This window comes from Manihot esculenta, chromosome 8, assembly GCF_001659605.2.
Source record: "Manihot esculenta cultivar AM560-2 chromosome 8, M.esculenta_v8, whole genome shotgun sequence".
In the NCBI taxonomy this organism is placed as follows: Eukaryota; Viridiplantae; Streptophyta; class Magnoliopsida; order Malpighiales; family Euphorbiaceae; genus Manihot; species Manihot esculenta.
Genome location: NC_035168.2, coordinates 5966686 through 5993135, shown reverse-complemented (window position 1 = coordinate 5993135; position 26450 = coordinate 5966686). Strand labels below are relative to the sequence as shown.

Here is a 26450-nt window from a genome sequence, read left to right as displayed (position 1 = left end):
AAGGTCAAATTATTATTTAATTGGATATTTTTTTAAAAAAAATATATATCAAGTATTTTTTAGAAACGTAAACGGAACAAACTGTTTGTAAGTTATTCGAGATTCAACTCGATAAAAATTCGATTGGATTCGGCTCATTTTCAAAATGAGCCGAGTTTGAGTTCATTTTTTAGATTTATTTAATAAACGAGTCAAATTTAAATCTAACAATATTCAGCTCATTTAATCTCGCGAGTTCGGCTCATTTTCAAACTCGTAAATAAGCTCGCGAACAAACTTGTGAATAAATTTATGAGCATACTCACTTGAATTCGCCAACATTAATTTTACATTGAAAATTAAAGAAATATGAAAGATTGTGACTTCTTTGTAAAATAATAATTTCTGAATAATTTTTTTTATTAATTTTGAATTTAAAAGATTTTAATTAAATAAAAAAATTTAATTTAAAAATTTTTTTAATAATTTTATAATTTAAATTATATTATGTTTATTTATAATATAAATAAATGTAAATTTAAATTTTTTGAATGGAGTTTAGATAATTCGTTTTAAGACAAAAAAAATTATATCCTTTATAATTAAATTATTAATTACATTTATTATTTATGAAATCAAATAAATTATTTGGTATGATAAGGAGCTAAGGCTTTTGCTTGGCTGGATAAGCAAGGTGTCACCCTCATCATATATCATGCTCTTGCCTTGCCCACCAACAAACCATGTGGCAAACGAGCACCTAATCTCTGGGCCCACATTTTTATAATGTGTCATCATCAAATTTCTATGATCTTGGCCGTTTATTATATATAATATAGGTCACTTCTATTACCGGTGATTTACTACTCTTTTTAATAGAAAAGACAATTCTAGTAATGTGGAGTATTTTATATTGAAAAATTACTATTTACTTTTTATAATATAAAAAAATTAATTAATATTTTAATTTTTAAAAAATATATAAAAATATTTTTAACATTTTAAAAAATATATTAATTAATTTATCTATTAATTTTAATTTTAAATATTTTAATATTTATTTTTTATAATTTTAAAAATATAATAATTAATTTTTTAAAATTTTAAAAAATTTATTAAATAATTTTTTATATTAAAAAATATTTTAATATATTTTATAATATTTAACCGTTAAAATTAATAAAATAATTAAATGATAAATTTTTTAAAATATTAAAAATATTTAATATATTTTTTAAAATTAAAAAATTAACTAATAAATAATATAAGCCTTTAACTTGGTTTATATTGAATTTACGATACAAATAATTAAATTTTATTTAATTTTTGTATGGATCATATAGTTTAAGTCAATTATAAAACGGGTTTAATTTTTTTTCTTTTCTTTCGCATAAACTTTAAAAATGACCTGGCGTGGAGGGAGTGTACATGACGGGCTAAGAGAGATGCAAATGCCACAGTAAAGCACGGGAAGTCGTTGCTTTCCAAGCCAGCTGATTGCACAATTTTCATCATTCAACCAATTGAAGACCTAGTTTTGCTAGAAAGGTCAAATTCATACAGCGACGTGAACTTAATGCCCAACCCTCCCTAATATAGCTGCCAAATAACCGAACGCATGGCACTCCAAGAATTAGTCTGATGAAAAGTGTATTCTGTAGTTTTGAAAGATCTAAGATTCGACTCTCTCAACCCCTTGTTTTAAAAAAACAAAAATAACCGAACGCATGCACTCTTTTTATGCTACTTTACTCTTTCCAAATGAAATCCTGAATTTTCTTATATAAACTATCCCAAATAAGCTATTTTTATATTATATAAACAGAAATATACGAAACATTAAAAGTACATAATTGAAAATTTTAAAAAAATAAATTTTATTTTATTTTATTTTTTAAAATTAATTTAATAATTTAAGAGTCAAAATAATTATCTATAAATACCAACTATAAGTAAGTATTCATACTTTGATAAACTTTTCATCTAGAATTGAGGGGACATCATGTCAAATAAATTTTTAGGCGTTCTGCTATGAACCATTGAAACACCTATGTAATTCCCAATGTCTTCTACCTGCTTCATCCCAACAAGACAAATTTGGGATAGAATCTCAAATGGAACATTTGAAGAGTAGCAGAATTTAGACATCAAATTGTTCACTTTCGAATCACAAGCTTTTTCAAAGCCACGAAGATAATTGTGAATGAGCTTGAACTGTTCCATAATGCGTTACAAAAAGCAAAATTACTGTATTGATTAAAATTGTTAAGAATTTATTAACAAAGTAAATATGAAAATATAATTATACGTTATGAAATTAAGTAATCTTAAATTTAAATTTTATTCAAAATTAATTATATATAAAAAATTAATGTAATATATTAGCTGTGGTTTTCTTTTCATTTGTTTATGTGGGTGAGAAATCATTTAATTTACACTTTTTTTTACATTAGGGTTAATGAAACCCCTTGATTTTTCTAAATTACTTTTGCATATATATAATTATATATGTTTAATTAACCTTCGTAAATTTAATTGTTCAACTTTTTAATGAAAAATTTACCCCTGTAAATGAGAGGTAAATTGATATTTTTTTAAAAAAAAAAATAACGCTAAAAAATTGTTTCTATATTACGTCAAGAAAAAAAAAAAGAAGCTCTAAATCGGGCACTAAATTCTTTTTTCCAAATTTTATTTTTTAAAGCTTGAATTGCACATAGCATATATTTCTCACGATATTATCGTGCTTAAACTATCATATTTTTTCTGTACGCACTTAACTTCAGCTGCATAACTATACCATTATAAGAAACCGACACGCGATATTACAAATATTATCCTTATCACTCGCTTTAAAATATCATGTCAACGAGTCAAAAAGAGGCGTCTAACGCGTGTCTGACGGGGACCGGCTAACAACCAGCTATAAGAACCCGCAGGCCCGATAGCTGAATTTCCCCCTAATCAAGGGGCTGGTTTGGTTCTTCCGAACCTCAGCCTCGTTACTCCGAACCACCCAGGTGTAGACCGCCCGCCCTATAAATATGCGCCTTGCTCCCTCACGTATCGCACGCTTAATGGTCCAAACCAACGTTCTGTAATCATAACGACTGTACAACGCTCAGATATTTTCTTCGCTCAAGGTATCAAATTCAAATCTGATCCTTCTCTGTGATGCGACGATGTCGTTTTGCGTTACTGGTTTTGGTGTTTGGTTGTTTAGATCTATGTATCTGTTGAATTCCAATCGATTTCCTTGAAATTCTTTTGTTGTTGTTTGGTTGCTGGGAAAGTTTGGAAAGATGGAGGGGAAATGAACGGAAAATGAAGTCAAATGTCTAAAGAAGTGGAGAATTATGCTCTGTTAATGCAATGGAGTCGAAAGAAGACGTGATCGAATTCTCGTCTTTCTCTCTTTTTTGTAGTTTAGTTTCAGAGATAGAACGGAGCTTGATTATCTTGATCGGTTTATGTTTGTGATCTGGTGGATAAATGAGATCTTATTGTGCGATGACGTTTCTTTTTTCTCGTTTCAGATTTTGTAGTGTTTTATTCCGGTTAGAACTTAAACTCGTGCGATATGATAGTGCTCTAGTTTGGTTATTGACATGGCTGTGTAGATCAAGGTTCTTAACTTAATTTAGCTGGAATTTTTCGTTGACCGGACTATTTTACTTTGATGTGACCTGATCATGTAGAAATTCTAGGAAAGAATGGCTATAATGGACTCGTAATATTTAAAGAGCTGTTTTCTTCTTTTGATCGACTTAGTTTTATTTGATCTTATTTTATTTTTGGGATTTGTATAGATTGATCTTTGTAATTTTGGAAAAGATTTTGCTTGATGTTTCAATTCGGTCTGTAATGGTTTAGGATAATTCTGTAAACTCAAATGGATCTCAGCCTTTGATTCGGATTTTTATCCGGGTTTTATGTTGATTAAGATTATTTCTTAGCTTATCATTTGTTTATCTGTTAGTGTTGTAGACTGGTAACAGCCTTCTATAATTGGGAATAGAAGGATCGGTACTTGGTAAATCTTTATGATATTGATGTTGGAGAAAATGGTCCATTTTCGAAAGAATATAACCAAGATTTTGTGGTGAAGCCTAATTGTGGAAAATGAAATTTCAAGTTTTAATTGTTGCTAACGTAGTTATATTTGGGGTGCCAGCTTAAATAGGTAAAACGAGAGTCTGTTCAGACAGATGGCACTAGTTTCAGGAGGAAGGTCAACATTAAACCCTGATGCCCCTCTCTTTATCCCTGCTGCTTATCGTCGAGTGGAGGATTTCTCCCCAGAATGGTGGCAACTGGTTACCACTTCGACATGGTACCGGGATTATTGGATGAGTCAACATCAGGATGAGGAAGGTTTCTATGACAATGCTGAGGATGATGGCTTTGATGGTAATGATGTAGCTGATTTGCTGCCAGATACATTTGATTTTGATGCTGGTGAATATTTCTCTAGTTTGGAAGTGCAAGTTCAGGAGTTTGCGGAAGCTTATGACGCTGAAGGAGAACGCAGATCATCTCCTTCCAATGAGATGAAACAAAACGGTATGGTTTAATCTTTTATATAAATGTTGAGATTGTTACAAAATGCTAAGGGGTTTTCTTACTGTCTCATAATTGGAGTAGCTATGATATCAATACTGAGAATTTGCAACTACTGGTCCAATGCGTCATCATCTCTCATCGAAGTGTTGTTTTTGTATTATAGGATTTGAGATTGAAGCTGAGGAACCCAAGAGATATGTAAGCTTGTCGAAAACTTTGGAGGAAACAGCTCCAGGAGACAAGAATGTTAATCCAAAATGATGCATTGATAGCCTTCTGAATGGGCCAGTTTATCCCTTCTCATCTGAGTAGACTAGTGTAGGTTCTGCTTTCTGTAAGTTCTTGTACAGAGCAAGGTTGCAACTTGTCACTCCTTGTTCATTCCCATGTCTTTGTTTTCAGTTAACTAAAGTAACCCAGAAAATGTAAAAAGGGAAATGTAAAATTTTAGCAAGAGAGAAAATATCTATATATGTTTCTTTTGCATCATCTTTCGATTTTACTGTGCAATGGCATGCAAAGTAGCCTAATTGAAATTGGAATAGACCTATCATTCAAAATCTTGACCTTTTTTGTTAATTAAAATTTAGCAAATATTAAAAATGAATGCAAGAATGCATGTTTTTTATCTATAAATTTCTTTTTCTTTCTTTCTTTTTTTTTTTTTTTGGCTCCGTTGGAACAAGGAAAAACAGAGTATCTGTAAATTTCAATATATAATATATAAATCACTAATGTTGGTGCCTAATTTTTATAAAGCCCGTTCTAAAAATGATAATAATTTCACGTTTGTATTTTATTTGTGGTCCCTTTGTGGTTCGATATTATCGTCTTTTCCTCTTCCTTAAACCTAACTTCCTCTTTTTCCATCCCCATGAAAGACAATATGCAATTGGTAAATCTGAAATTTCCTCTTACTCCACTTAATATATCTAATTTTCTTCTTACTCCATCATATGGGTCCCTCAATACTCAATTTGAGAAAATGATCTGCAAAATAGGAAATATGGTCAGACGTCTACCGGGGATGCTCCTGGTGAAGACCCTCCGACGTTCAAGTTAGGTTCATGAACTGGTGTAGTATAGATAGGTAAGAGTTGGAGAGAAAAATAAAAAAACCCGGAGTCGAGGAAGAAGAAGACCCCCCAAAAGAAGATCCTCTCTCCTTTTTACCTGCTAGTGACGTCTCATCGCCTCCCTGCTATTGTGCTATTTGTCTATGTCACTCAGACCCGTACGGACGTGTCAGTCCCTCTCTTCATGCCAGGTGGCCATTTAATTCCCCTGGCGTGCATGCGGGTAGAGCTGCAAAGTGACTGGACCAGCTCCTCTCCCTCACGTCACATTACTGGGCTGGACTTCTTCCTGCTGGATCTGGGCTAGGGGTAACCTATCCGGTTCAGCGTGTCTGGGTCGAGGCCTTGTCCAGGGTGGATGGGGCCAGCGGTCATCAACTATCAATGAAGAAGAAGATGTTGTTGTCCCTATTAAGAGCTCTAGAGATATTTTGATCATTACTTATGATTTCTATATGGTGGGGATATTTCTCACATACAATCCAATCAATTTTATGCAGACCTCTTTGGCATATTTATGACATCTTTTAGAGGGAGTATCTATTATAGAATTAGAGGTAAAAAGATATTTGTTTCGGTTTTTTTAATAATGTTGATTTTGAAAATATAGGGAAGGGGGGCCCTTGGTTGTATAATCGATTCCTGTTTGTTTGGAAGAAGATATAAGATAATGAAAATCATCTCCATATTCCTCTAACTCATTTTGATTTTTGGGTTCTGATTAAAGACCTCCCTTCTGGTTATTATAACGAGACGTTGGCTAAATTGATCGAAAATTTTGTTAGCCACTATAAAGAGTATGATATGAAAAATGCTTCAGCTGTGTCGCTGGACCCTATGGGAGTTAAAGTTTATTTGGACATTCGGCAACTTTTAAAACGGCGGAAGAAATTTGTTGAAAATGATGGTATTGTATTTACTGTGAAGTTTCATTACGAAAAGCTAACTATTTTTTGCTATCTATGTGGGAAACAGGGTCATGTGGAGCCTTTCTATGACTTGCGGCTGAGTTTGAAGAAAGAAGATATCAAATTTGGTTGGAGTGATTTCCTCAGAGGACCTGTTTGTCGGAACTAGAAACTGACAAGCCTGTGGCTGCGTGATTCCAGCAATTCTGCTTCGCCAGAATTTGTGGCAGGATTGACATCAACTAGCAATTTTGAAAACACTAATTTGACAGCACATAATAGACAATTTTCCTTATTTGGCAAAAGTCAACCCATTGTAAATAAGGAGATTGAGGACTATATTATGGACATGCACAAGAATTATGTGGGCCAAGGCAGTTCTATTAAGCTTGATGAGTAGATTGCAGCCCAAATAAATGATAATGCTAAAAAAAGGTCAAGAAACACTAAACATAACGTTGTTATAAGTTTTCCTTCCTCTTAACAGGATACTTCTAACAACACTCCTGCGAATGTTAATTTGACAGGCAACAGTGAAATGGCTTATCCCGTCAAAGGTCGGGATAGCCGAAAGCAATGATCGTCCTGTGTTTGATTGTCGAAGACTCGGCAATCCTCGGACAGTTAATGCATCGAAGGATTTGGTTACTAGTTACAAGCCGGATATTTTATTTTTGATGGAAACAAAAACTCTCAGTTCTCGTATGAAAATTTTTCATAATTTTTTACATTTTGATAATTGCTTCTCAGTCAATAGACAAGAATTGGGAGGATAATTTTCGTTAATATGGAAGAATCATGTGTTTGTTTTTGTGATTCGGTTGTTTTGAAAGGTAATATTCAATGGAGGTTTACTAGTTATTATGGATTTCCAGAATCGCAACGATAATGTCAGTCTTGAAATCTTATTTGAGCTTTATCTTGTAGAAACTATCTTCCGTAGTTTTGTTCGGCAGATTTTAATTATTTATGTTCGAGAGATGAAAAAGAAAGAGGAGCATATTTACCAAATTATCTTATATAGGGGTTTAGACAGTCACTTGAGGAGCATCTTTGCCAAATTAACTTATGTAGATATTTGATTTTAAATGATTGTAAATTTTTATTATACTCAAAAACTGATATTTCTTTTAAATGGATTCGTCGTAATGCTATTATATCTGTATATATTTTTGTTAGAAAATTTATTAGGTATAATTATTTTTATATGGAATGGTATTTCTATTTATTTTACTTTTAAAAAAAATATTATTTACTATTCTAATTTAATTTTGTTGACAATAATCAACGGTGGCATCCTTAGTTGAACATTGTACTGTATAATTACAAAGATAAGTTTCTCTCTTTTAAAGAGTTTCTCTCAATTTCTTGGTCTTTCGTCTGCTACCTACCTTGGTAAAGTTGAGCGACGTCTATGCGGTGGCTTCTCCCGTCTCTTACTACAGCTACTAATAAGAAGACTACAGCTATCATAGTGGTTTTGGAACTTTACTATTCTATCTGCCATCAGAAGCTTCATCTTTAAGCTTGGTTGGGCTTAGAGGGTAGAAGATTTGAGAGTAGCTACCAATTCTGCTGAGGAGGCATATGTTTAGTGTGGCCGGCAGCAGTGAATTGTGGCTTCAACGACGTTCCCCACTAAATAGTTTAGGAAAAATTATTAATTAATTTTTATGGTATGAAAATTTTATTAGTTTATCTATTTATTTTAAAAAACACATTAAAATATTTTTAATATTTTAAAAAATTTATTATTTAATTTTTCTATTAATTTTATCGTTATATTTTATTATTTAATTTTTATAATTTTAAAAAATTTATTAATTAATCTCTTATTTTTTTTAAATATTTATTAATTAATTTTTAATATTTTAAATTTTTTATAATATTTAATGATTAAAATTAATAAAAAAATTAACTAATAAATTCTTTAAAAAACGTTTAATATTTTTTTAAATTAATATATCAATTAATAAATTACTCTACCCTAATATAAAAATTAAATAATAATTTTTCCATAATTTGTCTATAAGCTTTTGGACTTATTCTGGTCTTCTGGTGGGTCACCTACTGGTTACGGTCAAGATTTAGTTCTTCAAAACCTTTGGCCTTTATGGACGGATTTGCTCTTGTGGGACTTTAAGGCAATGAAATATTTACAATATAAAAAACAATACAGTACTTACTAAAGTTTATTAGAATATGATTATTTATTATTTATTTTGAAGAGAAATCAAGTATCGAAGAGTTTATTACCTTTTTCATTGCTGCTTAAGAAAAAATCATACTAGTTTTATTTCATAATTTTTATTTATTTTATTTTTTTTATAAATATTCAAAAAGATAATTTATTATTATATTTTAATGATATATATTTTAAAAATATTAAATTTTATTAAATATTAAGAAATATTTTAAATATTTATTTTAAAAAATAATAATTAATATGATATTATTTTTAATTTTAAAAATAAAATAAAATAAAATTATAATAATTAAGTTATATATTATTTAAGTTTGAAAAATAATAAAAAGTATTTTATAATCTTATGAATTAAATCAAAATTGATCCGATTACATTTAAGATTAAACTAAATGGATAGTTTGAATTTTTGAACTGGATCAAAATCACCTATTAAATGAATTAATTTTGTTCTCTCTTCTTGAACCAGGAGCAAAACCAGCTCAAAACTGGTTGGTTTCAATTAGGATTTTAGTTTTTTTTTTTTTAATAAAAAATTTATATTGATTAATTTAATTATCTTTAATGTTTTACTATACATAAATAAATTATATATTATAAATATAAATTTTATAAATTTATATATTCTAATATATAAAATATTAATATTACTGTGATTTTTAAAAAATTCTAATTGAAGTTGAATTATATTGTAACTGTTTCAAACCAGAACGGTCAAACGTTTATGAATCTATAGCTCCAAACCAAAATATCTATAAATCAATAGTTCTAATATCAGTGGTAGATACAGAAATTTTAAATAAAGGGCTAAATTAAACAAGTAACTAAAAACTAATAGGCATTAAAAAAATATATTATAAAAAATTAATAAATAATTACAATAAAATTTAATATTTTTATCTATTTTTTATTACTTAAAATCTAATTATAATATTTTTATTATCAACGTTTGCAAATACATTTCTTTTATAATTTACTAAACAGTTATAAAATACTCATTTAATAATTTGCATATTAGAAAAAACTCTTTCAAGTGTCACCGTAGCAACTAGTATGCGTAATGACAATTTAACCAACATATATACCAAGAAAAAAACAATATACTTTCTTATAACAACTATATTTTTAACAAAAACTTCAATTTTTTTATATAATAAAACTTTTTATTCATACACATATCTATACGCATATCAAAAGTAAAATTCTGAAATTGAGATTTAAATAAAACAATCAAAGAAAATTTACATAGATAAAATTTTACAAATTCAATTAATTTACTTGCATAAAATGCAAAGAATGAGGTTTTAGAATCAAGATATGTCATATATAAAAGCAAATTTATATTCACTTCGTTAAAATAATTATTAAGTTTTTAAAATTGCATGTGAATGACAAAATAGAATAGTTTAACACAGTAAAAACAAAAATTTGTATCTTTTGAGTTCTTCTCCTTAATCTCACTCAATTGTGTACAAATCCTTAGTTTTGTAAAACATCTACTAATTAATATCTTTATATTGAAAGTATTTTAAACAATTTTATAACACTTATCAATTAAAATTGATAGAAAAATCAATAATTACTACATTTTTTTAAATTTTAAGGATGCTTTACTGTATTTTTTTAAAATTAATTAACTAATTATTAAATTTTATTATACCAAAAAATTGAGTAGTAATTTTTTATTTAATATTTAAAAAATAAAATTAATAGAGTTGCTTGTTTTAAAAACATAATTTTCAAAATCGAAAAACTAATTAATGAATTTTTTTATAGTAATTTATCTATTTTGTAAAAATAATTTACCATTATTTTTATGTACAATCATTTATAAAATCATTTATATTTTTTGTTTTATTTTTAAATATCATATTTCAAATGATTAAAAATGCTGAGAATTATCGGCTTACTGAGTTTACCTGGCATGACTGGCAAAATCAATGCTGTAAACTAGTCATGTGATCCGATTGGAAAGTTTCAAGTTTCCCACTCCCAACATTCCCTGAGATTTCTTCTATCAAGTTACAAACTACCATCAACCAATTCACATTCTTTGTAGAATTAGTCCCATGAAACAAAACCAGTTTTCGCCGCATGCTGTTTTTAACAGCTTTGAGCTGAAGAGAAACAGTTAAAACTCATTCAAGCAGATGTCTAGCCCCTTTTCTTTTCCCATCAAGCAGACAGCTCTGAAAGAGATTCCACACTCTTCTCTTGAAGCATTTTGCTTTTTTGGGATTCGAGTTTAGACTGGTTGCCTATGGCATCAGATATAGCCTTCGGTAGCCAGAATCCGGGTCTCTCGAGGAATGGCGCTCGGTCAAGGACCAATGGTTCTCTCAAAGTGATCTCAACGCCATCATATGTCCATAGAGTTGTAGTTGCTTCACCTTTGAGACCCAGAGAAAGCCAACCTAAGCCAGCTACTGCAATATCAATGCTATTCGCATCCCAGCTTGTTCCAGTCACTTTGATTTCCCTCCCTTCCCACTCGCCCAACTCAGTAGCTCTTTCTTTGCCCACTGGAGGCTGCAAGAGAAGCCGACATGTGGCGTAAGTGCCTATGTGAACTACAAAAAGAAGCCTTCTTATGAAGTCAAATTTATTCAATTAGTCATGCATTCTGTTTTTAGACAGAAACTACTACAGCTCCATTTGGGATTGTGGTTGGGTTTCCAAAAAGCTGCTTTTTTAGTTGTTCTGGGGATTCTCATATCTAAAACATATTAAATTTAGCCTTCAAACCAATTTTTAACACCCCCAACTAACATATTTCAGAATGTGATTATCTAAAAGCAGCTAAGGGAACAATATGCCAAACTGAATTTTAAATATTTCCTAAGAACCTGATAGTCAGTTCATTGCATTTGACATGAGTCATAATGCTCGATGCTTTTCAACATAACAAGCAACTCATGCACACAAGATGCATGTTTTCATTACATACTGTTTGATATGAAGATGTCATCATTTGCTAAAAATTTTATGATAATGTGAATAAAGTTCCAATTGGCTTCCTACTTGGAAAGCAACCAGGTAAGCACATCAAACATCTCCAAATTCTCTCTCACTTACCCCCAACTTCAATAATCGCTAAAATTAGGCCTCATTCCTTCTCATTTTGCTCTATTCCTTTGAAGACATCCTTAACAGTCTTTGTCTTCTTTATTCAAGGTAAGTTTTGCATACCTCTGACTGTCCAACATAATCGCAAATATAGTCACTGTATGCAGAGTATATTTCTCTATCGTTTGTTTCATCTAGATTTGGAAAGACAAAAAGAGACTATTGCCAAGCAAAATGGAAATCTTTGCTAGATTATTTAGGATAAAATTGGTTTACATTGCTAATATGTTTTATACATGAGATAAAGCGTTAATTTTAGTGTTTAGTTATTTAGGGGTAAGGGATAATTTGAAAATTTCTAATGTGCTTACATGGCAAGATTATGGCAGTGATGTGGCTTTGTCGTTACTTTATTGATGATTTACCTTAGGAAACAATTGGTTAAATGTCTAAGATACATAATTTAATTGATAATGTTTAAAAGTATGGGCTAGAATGCAAACTTTTGTTAAGTATAGGATTAAATTGGCAATTACCCCTAAAAATAACAACTGAAAGACAGCAAGATATTAACTGTTGCAGATGAAAGCTAAAAATGCAGAGCACAATGCAACAGTTATTAGATGCAGGAAATGCTTTAAATGAATAAAGGTCCATGGGTCCTTGTGAGTGCTAAACTGCACACACTGAATGTCATGTGCAAAGATGAATGAATTTCCTAAAATGTTTGTGCTCATTGATTGATCTTGTTTTCTAACAACCTAAGGAAAAGGTATAATCTAACCAAAAGAAAAAGTGAAGGATCATTGCACAAGGCCCAAAAAAAAAGTCATGCAACACATTATCTTCTGCACTAGAACCAGGTACACATATTCTTATGAGCAAAATAATTGCAAGAGTATATATAAGCTTACCTGTAATCGAACCCCAACATGGTTTGTCCAAAAATCGTCAGCATTTTCTATCTTCCCCAAGTGTAGAGAAACACTTGGTGATGCCAAAACTGTGACATATATTGTTTCTACAGAAGCTTGATTAAGGTCCAGTCGCAGCAAGCCGCCAACATGTACAGCCTGTCCAACCTGCAAATGGTGCACTAAACTTTTAGGAATGTGTAGCATGTGTTTATCATGTTAAATTTAAGAATCTAAATCTTGCGGATAAGTTGTTTAATTAAGAACATAAGTTATATACACATTTACACACTGATATCATTTAATGTTCCCTGCATTTGCACCATCATATTCATAGGCAGTCCTCTTATTCATGGTTAAATGAACAGTGCATTACAATCTATCATTTGCTGAATCTAAACATCTTCTCACCTTTGGTTGAGTGCATAAGCTAAATATAACATCCCAAGTTATCACATCCTAGAAGCATATTATATAAAAGATCATTTTACTGTACAGTGGATCTGGCAAGGATATGCATATCAATTTAACAACTTTCTAGGTTTTTTGGCAAAGATATACCCATATTTAAAAACTGTCTAGGTTTCTTTATTCATGTTTCACATTTTGTCTTAGATAAGAGCCATTACCTGTAGTCCTGCACATTGATCTACATCATTCCAAGAGTAAAAATTAAAGATATTTTGTTGAAGAAAAGGACATTTAAAGAAATGAAAAAAGAAACATCACAAATCAAAAGGGACTGAAACTGGTGTATTAGTTAATATAATAGTTATAAATAGATTACAATTTGGGGTGGAAAGTAAGAAAGAATCTACAAAATTAAGAACATATACAAGGTTAAGAATATATTATGCTATAGACATAAAGGTCTACCATGGTGTTTGATATATGAGTGTATATGGGTGATATTTGAAAATTTAACATTATACTGTCAAACCTGTATTGTGGAACATGCTTATTCTACGCTACTAGGAATCAGAAGTGGAGCTCAATACCAATTGAAGCTTCAGAAATAAAATCAATTATCAATGTTAAGCTTGAATATTGTAAAACCAATTAAAAATTCGAGAGGCAGGGGTGGGGTTCTGTAGTTATAGCTGAATCAGAAATCATATTATATACAACCATATGTTAATTCTGCTTAACTTAAATAAGTTTGATAAGTGGTTTCCTATTAATTTTTAGTTGAATAAACAACATATAATTTTGCATGCACACAAAACACATGCATATTGGTTCATACAAATTGGGGAGAAAGGGGGAGGTTCTAGCACTCTCTCTCTCACAGACCTATATGATAAATTGTTCCGTACATGCAGCATTAATGCCAATTACCATGAAATTAATCAGAAGAGTGATCTCAAGAAATGGCAGGATATAGGACAATGTACCTTCATCCTATATGTTCGAGGTTGTAGCTCCTTACGTATTTCAACCATTTTTTGCTCGTCTCTGTTCAATCGCATGGACATTAAATATGGATGCAGAAGCCCTGGAGTGTCATACATCTTTGCCTTGGCAGATAGAATCCCTCCAATTCTCAAAATCCCAAGTGTTGTTCCAGGAACTGCAGCTTCAGTGAGCTTCGTTATTTTGGCCCCTCCTTTCTTTGCAAATGCATTTATTAGAGTGGACTTGCCAGCATTTTGAGACCCAACAACCCATACACTCCCTCGAGGACCAGCCAACTCCTTGACAAATGACAACAAATTCCTCACACCCAAGTCCTTACGAGCGCTAACCAAATAAACTCCACTAAGCTTAGGCGCTCCTCCAGCCCTAGCGCGTTGCCTAACCCATCTATCTAATCTAGTAGGTGAAATTTGTGATGGGAGAAGATCAACCTTTGTAGCTGCAAGAACAAGCTTAGGCAGCTTTTTGCTAGCCTTAGGGTCATTTTTGGCTCCTTCCAATGTCTTAAACAAGGACATTGCTGCACGTCTAGGAAACGAGCCATCAAAATCAACACAATCAACAACCATGATAACAACAGTAGCACTGCCACTACCACTTGATTTTATCAATCTATTTGCAATAAATCTATCAAAATCAAAATCAGGAATCAAATTTTCAGCTGTTTGGTTCTTAACCTGCCCATAATTCCTCAAAGAATGACACCGAGCACACACTGTAACGTCATCCTTGTCCTTTTTGGCCTCCCTAGCCATCCTCTTCTTCTCTGCTTTTGACACCTTCCCTTTTTCCTTTTTCTTCCTCTCTTTCTCTATTATCTCCTCGGTGATGTTACCATACCCAACACCTGCAGGAGTAAAACCATCAAAATCCAAACTATCATCTTTATTTTGTAAAATTGCTTCAAATTCATCAGAATCCCAATCAAACTCTTCATCATCTTCCAAATTATCCTTGTCCCCATAACTTCCTTCAGAATTACTTACTATTCTATTCTCAAACTCTTCGTCTTCCCCTTCAATTCCATCCTCAAACCCTACAAAATCATCTTCAATTTCTTCTTCGTCACCCTCTGCTAATTCAATTTCTTTAGTGATAACTTTTCTTTTCTGATAATACCCAGGAAGGTTTGGGTCCTTATCTTGCATAAAGATCCCACAACCAGGGCAAATAGGCCCGTACTTGTCATCATCCTCTCTTCCCTCGCTCAAAACTAAGTCTCTACCACCTTTCCTTGGTGCTATTTTGGCACGATTTCCCTGTTTTAATTCAACGCTTGTCTGATTCCTAACAGCTAAATTAACAAATGATAATCTCTTGTAGTGTGTCTTGGTCTCTATGCTGAAGCCTGAAGATAAAAATGACAACTTTCTGAAATTGGGTCTTCGCTTAGATACCAAAAGAAGAGAAAGGGCTTCAATAAAGTGAAAGGAAAACAGAGTTACCTGTGAAATTAGTCCGAGCAGTTGATGAGACTTCTTGACTGCTACCATTATTGTTGAGAAGAATGGAGCTTAGCTTGGTTGCAGCACCTGTAGATAACAAAACTGCCATTGATTCTCTGTAATAAGAAAAAAGGTTTGCTAAATGAGGGAAACGAAAACCAGCTCAAGCATCGTAATTGTTCGAACAGTTTCGCTGGAAACGATAGGATCGGCTATTTCCTACTTGGCAGTGTTGAGAATTCTTTTTATTAGACTTGAAGGTTTTTACAGCCTTAGATCATGAGAAAGAAATCGGGACCGTTCAGTATGATTACCCGTTTTCCTTTTAGCCTTCAAACCGAGGATGTCAATAATAAGTTTAAAAAGCACTCCAATACTTAATCCGGTAGAAACTTAATCTGGTGGAAAGTGCATCTTTAGTCTTGAAAGGTGTCGTTTAAAAAATAAAAAGACAAAAATGTTCATGATTATTTTCATTTTTTACCTATTTTTCATTTTTTACTCTAATTCTTTTCTTGTTTTTGTTTAAGCGAATATTTAGTGGCACGAACCCCTGACATTCCATTCACTTTCGCATAGAAAGGGAAGGGCTTTCCATGGTGAAAACCCGAGAGCTCAAAGACAATATGTCAAATTCGAGCTTTGAGACACTGATACCTCCACAGCCAACACACTTTTGTTGCATTATGATTTCAAGGTTCCCACCATTGCCGTTGACCTTATTGAAATTGAGGTTAACTCTGTCCTCAATGACGAGTTCATCGCTCACTGTCGTCGCCTCATTCCTCTCACCAGCAAACGTGCCATGAGCATACGCTTATCCTGTGACTGTGATGCTTGAGACGGAGACAGCCAGTTTGAATACTGCTCAATTGAGTTTCACCTACCTGCTATATGTATCACCGATCAAACGTTCGATGTCACGAGTAAGGACTTGTACAACTCTAATCACACTGTAGTTCCTGTCGATTTCTCCAATCCTGCAGGCTATGATTCATCCGAACAAAATTATTCCCTTTCCTGGTTGAGGTAATGGGCATAGCTGTAAAATCATGGCCTGAAAATTCTAATACCTTTTGCAGTCTTCGTGGTGGAGGTCAAAGTGATAGGTATAAACGGATGGCCATTAGATGGTGTATCAGTACGTGGAGTAATTAGTTAGTTTTAAATTTTATGATAGATTTGAATTAGATTTAATTTCTGATATTGACTTCTACAGGAAGTTCATAATAGTTTTTCGAAAAGAGAATTTCGATACACAATTTTTAAAAAGTGTGGTTGGGGCTATAGACTTGATCAGAAAGTTTAAAGCCTAAATTATATCGTTTAGGGATTAATTTTACATTTTAATTATTTTTTAAAATTTTTTCGTAATTTTTCGTATTAGAGTTTTTGCTATTATAAATAGTTCTTTTCTTGACTGTTGGGACACTTTTAAATTTTCGAGAATTTGATATTTAGTTTCTAACCTTTCATTTTCTGAATTTCGTCTTAACAAACATTATTAGTTAAAACTCTTAATGGAGTCTAAACAGTCCTATTTCAGTTGGTATCAGAGTGAAATTCGTCCATAGCCGACAATCAAGAGGCGCGACTTACTGAAATTGAGGCATCCTTAACAGAATTGAGGGAGGTGATTGCACAGCTAGCCCTATAACGGAGTGACAATCAATCCGCCGCGGTAGAATGTCCACAGCCAGTTCTAAATCCTGTAGTTGCAAATCCCCAACAGGATTATCACGAAGATTACAAGATAAAATTAGACCTTTAAAACTTTTCTGGTTCGTTGAATGTAAAATCTGTCCTTAATTGGTTAGCGGAAGTAGATCAATTTTTCGAAGTTATGAACGTGGAGGAGAATCGAAAGGTTCCGATTGTGACTTATAAATTAAAGGGTGGTGCAGCAGTATGGTGGAATTCTGTTCAAAATGAACGCTATCGCAAGAGGCTGGAACCTATACAAAATTGGTTGTTGATGAAGCAAATAATTGAATAGTGGTTTTTGCCTAGTGACCATGCCCAGGTTTTGTATAACCGGTAGCATGACTGTATTCAAGGGAGTTGAATGGTGAATGAATATATAAAGGAATTTTTGCGAATGAAGCCCAATAGGTTGCTCATTATTAGAGGTGACTGAATTACAAAATTCATTGTATAATGGGAGTAGCTATGATTTTTACTTTGGCAGATGCCATTGAGATAGCGAAAAGAGCGGAAGAACATGTTGAATGGCAGGTTCAACATCAGTCTAATCAGAATTTTAATTATAGAAATTCTGGTTTGACAGGAACTTAGTAGTATAGAGGTAATTATAGCGGACATCCTTCTAGAGCTCTAAATTCTGGTAATCATCAGAATACTGTGAAAGAAAGGAGAGACAGTAAAGAAAAGGCAGTCATCAATACAACAGATAAAGGAAGCAAAATCAATCTTTATCAGAAACCAACCGGAGACATATGTTATCGCTGCAGGCAACCTGGACATCAATTGAATAATTTTCTAGAATGCAGAGGAGTTAATAATGATCATCGACAAGTTAATGTGGTTAAGGAGGTGGTTGAATCTGAGGAGGAAGTGGATGAAATGAGGTTACCTATGTGGTGAAGAAAATTTTATGCTCGACAAAATAGGAGAATGAGACGAAAAGAAAGAAGAATTTTCAAGCAAAGTATTGAGTGGGAGAAGTGATTTGTAGGCTAATTATAGATATTTGCAGTGGTGAGAATCTGATAGCTAAACAAATGGTGGAGAAACTGTAATTGCTTACACAGCCTCATCTTTTGCCATACAAAGTTAGGTGGATTAAGAAATGTCCGACAATTGAAGTCAACAGAATCTGCAGTGTGTTTATTTCGATCGGTAAATCTCACACTGAATCTGTTAATTGTGATATTGTGGATATAGATTGTTGTGAAATTTTGTTAGATCGTCCTTGGTAGTTTGATATTGATGCTTTGCATAAGGGGAATGAGAATTCATACATGTTTACATGGAATCGAAAGAAGATTACTATTTTGACTTCTAGTTCTACAAAACATTCTAAAGTAGAAAGACAAATTGTTGTTGTTGTCTCTACTGGGGTGCAAAGGCTATCAGACATAGTTAAAAAATCTAGAAGCATACTGGCTTTATTGGTGAGAGTAAAAGGTGAAGTGGAGGATGTACTATTATTATGATTGCCCGTCACAGAGCTATTGAAGGAGTTCCCTAGGGTAGTGGAGGAACCTTCAAAACTTTCACCTTTGTGAGATATTCAACATTGGATTGATCTCATTTTTTGACCCAAATTACTGAATCTACCTCATTACAAGATGAGCCCAAAGGAGAATGAAATCCTTCAAGAATAGGTTGAAGAGTTATTAAAGAAGGGGCACATTCGGGAGATTATTAGCCCTTGCAGAGTCTCTACCTTATTGGTTCTAAACAAAGATAGAACTTGGAGAATATGCATGGATAGCAGAGCCATCAGTAAAATTACGGTTCAATATCAATTTTCTATTCCTCGCCTGGATGACATGCTGGATAAGTTATTAGGGTCTAAAATCTTCTCTAAGATTAACCTTAAAAGTGGCTACCACCAAGTTCAAATTAAGGAGGAAGATAAATGGAAGACAGCCTTTAAAACTAAGGAAGGCTTGTATGAGTGGCTAGTTATGCCGTTTGTTTTAACAATTCATGCAACTTATGAACTAGGTTTTGCGTTATTTCTTACGCAAATTTGTAGTTGTTTATTTTGATAATATCTTGATTTTTAATCTCAATGAAGAAGAACATTTACAATACCTCCGTCAAGTCATGAGAACCTTACAAGAAAAAGAGTTGGTTATTAATTTTAAAAAATGCATTTATATGAAGGAGCGTATTCTATTTCTTGGATTTATTGTTAGCGCAGAAGGGATACATGCATTTATATTGAATGATACTAAGAAAAAGTGGTCTACTTGTGAGCAGGAATTGCATGCCGTGTTTCGAGCCTTTAAGACTTAGAAACAATATCTGATGGGGAGGGAGTTTATTATTCACACAGACCATCAATCTTTGATTCATTTTAAGACTCAAAAACATGTAAATAAGATACATGCTCGATGGACAGTTTATTTTAGAGCTTTTCGTCATGTCATAAAATATAAAGCGGGCAATAGTAATAAGATAGCAGATGCTTTGAGTAGGAGGGCTGCTTTGTTGATTACAGTTAGTCAGAAGATCATGAGTTTTAAATTTATGAAGGATTTGTATGCTGTAGATGATGATTTTGCTGATATATAGACGAAGGTCCAGGCTCGTCAGTTTGCTGATGGGTTTTTGATACATGATAGATTTCTTTTGAAGGAGAATATATTATACATTTCTCGTTCTTTTCTGTGGAAAAAATTGATTCGAGAGGTTCATAGAAGAGGTTTGAGTGGTCATTTAGGGCGTGATAAGAGTATTGCTGGTATAGAGGAGTGTTTTTGTTGGCCACAAATGAGAAAGGATACAGGTTGGATGGTTCAGAAGTATCCAGTTTGTCAAACTCAGAAGGGTCATTCGCAGAATACAAGCTTATACACTCCATTGCCTATTTCAAAATATCCATGAGAGGACTTGTCTATGGATTTTATTCTTGGTCTTCCACGTACTCAACATAGATCTGATTCCATTTTTATTGTTGTTGATAGGTTCTCCAAAATGGCGCATTTTATTTCTTACAAGAAAACTAATGATGCTTCTCATATTGCAAAACTATTTTTTCAGGAGGTTGTTCGTTTACATGGCATTCTTAATACCATTACTTCTAATAGAGATGTGAAATTTCTAGCTCACTTTTGAATGACTTTATGGAAGTATTTTGGGACTGAACTTTGATATAGTAGTGCTGTCTATCTCCAAACTGATGACCAAACTAAAGTGGTGAAGCACACTCTTGGCAATTTTCTATGTTGCATTTGTAGTGATAAGAAAATCGCTTTGGATTTTGCTCTTCCCAGGCAAAATTTGCTTACACGGGTTCTGTCCACAACTCTACAAAGATGTAACGCTTTGCAGTTGTGTACAGAAAAATTTCAGTGCATACAGTTGATCTTACTGTCCTTCCTACGAGTTTTCGTAACAGTATTATATATAACAAACAACTTGACAAATCAGTAGGTGAATATTTTCAAACAGGTACAACAATGCCTTACGGAAACCGATGACAAGTATAAAGCTGCAGCTGATAAATATAGGCGTTTGAAGTCATTCAATGTTGGTGATCAAGTTATGGTGTATTTGCGCAAGGAATATGATGGAGGACAGAAAAGTTTGACCCAAAGAAAATTAATCCATTTCAAATTATTCAGAAGATTAATGACAATGCCTATGTTTTTAACCCCCAAATTATATGAAAATTTTCAAGACGTTTAACATGGCAGATCTATTTCAATACTACCCTGCTGATAACAATTCAATGTCAAATTCTTTACAAGTGGAAGGGAATGATGCAAAGCAATTAGTATTGGATTTTACGACAGACTTAGATCGGACTTAACTTCTGTTGCCGACGTCCATTAGAGGCTCTCAATAGCTTTTTGGAAATAAAATTTTGAGGCACACAACTTTTAAAAAGTGTGATGAGAGCCATAGGCCTAGTCACAAAGTTTGAGACCCAAATTTCATCATTTAAATGGTCAATTATACATTTTAATTATTTTTTAAATTTTTTCATAATTTTCCATATTAGGGTTTTTGTTATTATAAATAGCCATTTTTTTTTACTTTTAGATATACTTTTTAATTTTTGAGAATTCAATAATAAATTTTAGTTTTAGCTTTTCCTTTTTGAATTTCGTCTTAACTAAACTTTTTTTATTAAAATTTCTGACAGAATTTAAATAATTCTATTTCAATTGATTAATAATGGAGAGAGAAAAAGCGAAACAATGGAAGATTTTTAACTAGAAAAGGGCAAAATTTGACTTTTTTGTAAGATAAATGTAATCTGTTAATGATTTCCAATAGAAAAACCAAATAGTTATATTTTAAAATAATAAAAGACATTTTAATCTAAAAATTATAAGAAAATTAATTTCTCTAAAACTTAGGAACATTAATAATTTTTTCAAATTAAAAAGATTCATTTGTATAAAGGATACTAGTCCAATTACAACTAGAAAAGGACTACGACCTATAATCAGTAATAAATAAAATGATTTTAAAGCCTATAAGAATATTATTGAATATATTGACGGAACATAATTTTAGAACTCTTTGACTCCGTTTATTTGTGAAAAATAATTTATATTTGAAAAATATTTTCCTTTTATAATTTCTAGTTAATTTCTTTAAAACTTAGGGACTATAAGTAATTTTTTCAAATTAAAAAAATATATTCTTATAAAGGCTGCTAGTCCAATTACAACTAGAGAAGGCCCATGACTTTTATAATCAATAACAACTGATATGATTTTAGGGCTCACAAAAATGTATTTAATTCATTGAGAGAACATAATCTTAAAACTCTACGATTCTATTTGTTTATGAAAAATAATTTGTATTTGAAAAATATTTTTCTTTCATATTTTTTTAGCGTTTGAAACATTTAAAAAATTTAATTAATAAAAAATATTTTTCTAATTTAAAGAAAAAGCAAGATATTTTTAAGAAAATGACTTCTACTCTTAAAAAAAATTATTTTCCACGTTGTAAAACAAATAGAGTCTAAACCTCAAAAAAAAAAAAAAACTTATCCATCTCGACTCATTGGAAAAAATAAGCACCATTGAACCCTATTATCGAAAAAGCGCTGATCGTTGTTGGCGAAAACTAAGATTGAAGAAAGATCTCCTACAACAGCATTCCAAAGGGACCACATAAGAACAACTTAATTAAGGCATAGGGGAGATTAAAAAAACAAAACCTCTAAATCACAACTTGACAAGAAGAATAATCTAAATCACTATTGGATCAATTTGCAGGCAGTGAAATGTAGGTATTAGAGTGAGGGGATCACTCTCAGTCAGACCACCTCACCACCGCTTATGTCAAAGAAGAAAACAAACCCAAATCAACAATTGTCAACAAGGGAAAGGAGATGGACAGCTAATAACCACAACGGGTATGAGGAGCTCCCACTCCATGAGACTCACCACGTAGTGACACTCCATGAGACCCACCACCTATAGTAACAGCCTTTGAAAACCATAAGAAACGAAAAAGAAAAATAACGAATGGTAGCCTAAAGAAAGCTTAGTGAGATGCCATCTCAAAAACCAATCAAAATAATACATATATCTTTGTCCAGCCGGGGAGAAGCAAACCCAATGCTAGACAATGGGAGTTTTTCACCCGCTCAAAAAGGTAAAGGGAAAACCTTCTATTAAGATAAGAAAAACTGATGAAACCTGAAATAGTAGAGTTTGAAATCTCAGAAGAGAATCTCTCTCTTCAAGAAATTTTTTAACCTTAAAATTTTCGCGGAAAAAGTGAAATTCCACATTTCCTCCATCAGTAAAAATTCCATATTCCCTCCATCCCCTTCATCGCAACTTGAGCGTTTCTTTTATCAATGCTCAATTCTGAAAATGCTTGCTTTGATTTTCTTTTCTCTCTACTTTTGCTTGCTTTGTAATTTCTTTCTTGATTTTCTTTGATTTTGAAAGAGCAGGTTAAAAGTGATAAAGGGTACTAATGCGTGTTTGAGCCTCAATTGGGCAGTTCCAGATAAGCAACCCTCAAATCTGAAATTGCTTACTTTGATTTCCTTTTCTTTCTAATTTTGCTTACTTTGATGAAATTTTAGAGACGTAATTCCTCCACCGCCACCTCCATGGTATTTGATTTCTTGTTACATTGACTATTTTAATGTTTTGTTTACTATGAATATTATATGTTATTTTACAAACTAATTAAACGACCACCGTTAATTTTCAAGCCTTCAATGTTAGTCCATATCTTTTCTTTTGGTCAAAAGTGAAAATAATTATTTCAATGATAAAATTGCCCTCCTCCCTTTAATATACAAATTCCCCTTCATTTCTTTTCTTCTGCTCATCCATGGAAGTGCAATAGCATCCTCTTTTTTTGAAATTTCAGCTGCCTGCACTTCTCCAACATTCTTTAGCACAAAAGTTTCTTGAGATTTAAGTGCCAAATCTAAATATTTTGGAACAAGACAGATTTTGCAAATGAGAATAGAATAGCTTTTTAGAATATTTTTTTGAACATTCCTGTATTTTGGAATAGCAGAGTTCAAATAAGGAGAAACAATTCTGCATAGCTTTTGAAGTAGACCTTTTTTTGGATTGATAAATCAAAACAAAAGCAATAGCAAGTTTCAAAACAAAAGCTGCACCGCAAGTATGGAAATATAGCAGAGGCACGATTCACAAAGAATGTGGCAAACTAATGGCGGGTGGGGGCTTATTGATCGCGATGACTGTCAAGACCATGCTCAAGCTTGTTGATGCCACCCTCACTATATCTTCAACATGGTCGACCTTTGCAGTATATATGATTCCACTAAAAATTCAGCACTAATTATCATTAAGCTGCAAAAGGAGTATAATCTATAATATGTCAAGGTTAAGTGAAATGAGACATTTCCACCTAGAATCAATTGACTTCAATCTTTCACCAGACTTCAGGAGATGAGATTCAAATGGTGCTGAAAACAACGGAATATACACTGTAGAAGGAAAAAAAGGGATGGATTAGAGGGAGAGATAGTGAGTGTGATAAGGGTGGTAAGGCCCATAGGCGAGAAGGATAAGAGGATGATGAGTTGAATAAGGAATAGAGGATGAAAGAAGGGATGAAGTGAGAGGAACATAAAGAGAAATGGTGAGATCGCCAATAGCTGGATTAAAGTTTCAAGAGGTTTTCACTGCTGTCGTAGAAAGTAATCAGAGATTTCCTTGTGAGTTAATGGTGAAAAAGTTTTAATTTAAACGATTACAGCTATTATTTAATTAATATATTTTAAAAAATATAGAAATAATTTAATTAATTAGACTAATTTATGAAAATATAATACAGAAAAAATATGAATGGATTATCTTAATAGTATTAAAATATTAATTTTATGGTAGTCGCCCGCAATACCAGTATGTAAATATTAAAATATTGTAGTATAGGTGAAATCTTAAAATCAAATATAGATCAAACTAGAAATAATGAAGGAGACCGTTGATGCTGATGAATGATCTCGATGAAGATGACTTTGCTGAATTAAATGAAGAAGCTGAAAATAATGAGCTGCACTTCATCTACTCTCTACTATTCCTAGGGTAGGGTCTGTGGTTTGATTCTGATTGGGTTCTTTTGGTTGAAATTGTTATGGTTTGATTTATGGGAAGATTAGATTTTGGTTTTCTGGGCTTTGAGTTGACCCTCTGCTTAGAATTACTAACTTTTTTTTTATACGGCTTCAATTCATATTCAAATTAGAAACATCTTCACTCTAAAAATAATTTTTTACTATCTTTATTTTGATGGAACTGATTTTTCTTTTTTTTTTTTTTTAAGATGGAACTAAGCAATATGAGAAATATATATATATATATGAACAGACACATAAAATCTTCCCAAAGATACGTAGTTGACTAGTAAATCAATGTTGTTTGCACAAAGGCAAACTTAGAATGTTGATTGATTGAGAGATGATTCTGAACTAAAAGAAATGCATAGCATGGTAGAATTTGCGGATAATTAGAATATCTAATTAAGCTAAAATTCTATTTAATATAGCGATATTATTTTTAAAAATATATATTTTAATTAAAATAAATTCTATTTATTCATTTAATATTAATAGATATACAAATTAAATTAAGAAGTGTATATAAATAAATTATCTATCTGCCAATTAGGTTAATACATAAGAGATATTAGGGTTTTTTTTGGAAGTCTCTCTTACTGAATTAAATTGGTTCAAGTTAATTTAATATTAAATAATTAATATTATTATTTTCAAAATTAACATGAATTAAATCTGACATAAAAAACAAACATATTCTAATTTTCTGCCACGTTATCTTCCCTGCCCTCATCTTTTACAAGGAAAAGAAGTTGATGTTTCAAAATTGAAGGCACAAAGACAACGAAGGTTGGTAAGTGTACTTTTGAATAAAAGAAATACTAAGGGGACCATCCCCACAAAAGGACTCTTTGGTTTTATAATATCAAGAAATTATTGTACTACAAAGCAATGTCATATCTAGACTTGGAATCATCAAAATAATTTCAACCTTTTAGCTTTCTTTGGAAAAAAAAAAAAAAACGTGCAAATTTTCTCTTAAGCACAGAAGGGTATGACAATTTCAGTTTCTTTTTTTATTTTTTATTTATAAAAAAATAGTGAAATGATCTAAATGATAGTAAATTTTTCTTTTTATAAAATATATAAAAAATTCTATCCTCCGCTTTTAAAATCGAATACTTTAGTTCATTGCTTGTATAACTGTTCAAACTGGCAGCTATTAAACTAATTTATGCATCTTCTTCATCAACATCATCTTCTTCAACTTTTTTTTAAATAAAAAACACACTAAAATTAAGTAGATTTTATTCAGAGAATTATTATTAAATTTTTAAATTTTTATAAAATTTATTGATTAAATTTTATTTTAAAATCACTCAATCAATATCCATGTATTTTATCAATGAAACTCTTAATCCTTTTGTTAAAAGAATCTTTAGTCAATTAATCTTGATAAAAAGTCTAAATAGTATTAATATTTAAAATTACATAAACTAAAAAATATATATAATTAAAACTATAAAAATCATGCGATATAAATAATTTAAGACAGTTAATAGATTTTTCTACAAAATGATTGAAGAACTGAATTTTATAAAATATATGGACATTTTAATTGAGTGATTTTGAAATATATATGAAATAGTCAAGTTCACAAAAACTCAAG

The 26450-nt window shown here is 31.7% G+C and overlaps 2 protein-coding genes across 4 annotated transcripts; one reads left to right on the top strand and one right to left on the bottom strand.

The window, feature by feature from the left end:
* The first annotated feature begins 2934 nt into the window (after positions 1-2934).
* On the top strand, positions 2935-5031 carry LOC110621293 (protein EARLY RESPONSIVE TO DEHYDRATION 15). Of its 2 annotated transcripts, none has more exons than XM_021765521.2 (3): positions 2935-3122; positions 4163-4542; positions 4706-5031. In XM_021765521.2, the coding sequence occupies exons 2-3, from the start codon at positions 4188-4190 to the stop codon at positions 4801-4803; spliced, it is 453 nt and encodes a 150-aa protein (XP_021621213.1). In that variant the 5' UTR covers positions 2935-3122; positions 4163-4187; the 3' UTR covers positions 4804-5031. The 2 variants fall into 2 exon arrangements, with proteins under 2 accessions (XP_021621213.1, XP_021621211.1); XM_021765519.2 differs by having other exon boundaries at positions 4154-4542.
* A 5639-nt stretch (positions 5032-10670) lies between these two features.
* Positions 10671-15796, bottom strand: LOC110621159 (GTP-binding protein BRASSINAZOLE INSENSITIVE PALE GREEN 2, chloroplastic). Of its 2 annotated transcripts, none has more exons than XM_021765282.2 (4): positions 15571-15795; positions 14104-15473; positions 12710-12877; positions 10671-11258 (listed from the first exon to the last, which is right to left on the bottom strand). In XM_021765282.2, the coding sequence occupies exons 1-4, from the start codon at positions 15677-15679 to the stop codon at positions 10905-10907; spliced, it is 2001 nt and encodes a 666-aa protein (XP_021620974.1). In that variant the 5' UTR covers positions 15680-15795; the 3' UTR covers positions 10671-10904. The 2 variants fall into 2 exon arrangements, with proteins under 2 accessions (XP_021620974.1, XP_021620975.1); XM_021765283.2 differs by lacking the exon at positions 10671-11258 and adding an exon at positions 11286-11924 and having other exon boundaries at positions 15571-15796.
* Positions 15797-26450: the final 10654 nt, after the last annotated feature.

Excerpts from the sequence above, each read along its gene's own strand:
- LOC110621293 (XM_021765521.2), top strand. The coding sequence starts at position 4,188 with ATGGCACTAGTTTCAGGAGGAAGGTCAACATTAAACCCTGATGCCCCT. Across the intron at positions 4,543-4,705 it reads CAATGAGATGAAACAAAACG|GATTTGAGATTGAAGCTGAG; the intron begins GTATGGTTTAAT and ends TTTGTATTATAG.
- LOC110621159 (XM_021765282.2), bottom strand. The coding sequence starts at position 15,679 with ATGGCAGTTTTGTTATCTACAGGTGCTGCAACCAAGCTAAGCTCCATT. Across the intron at positions 15,474-15,570 it reads TGCTCGGACTAATTTCACAG|GCTTCAGCATAGAGACCAAG; the intron begins GTAACTCTGTTT and ends TTTTATCTTCAG. Across the intron at positions 12,878-14,103 it reads CTCGAACATATAGGATGAAG|GTTGGACAGGCTGTACATGT; the intron begins GTACATTGTCCT and ends CACCATTTGCAG.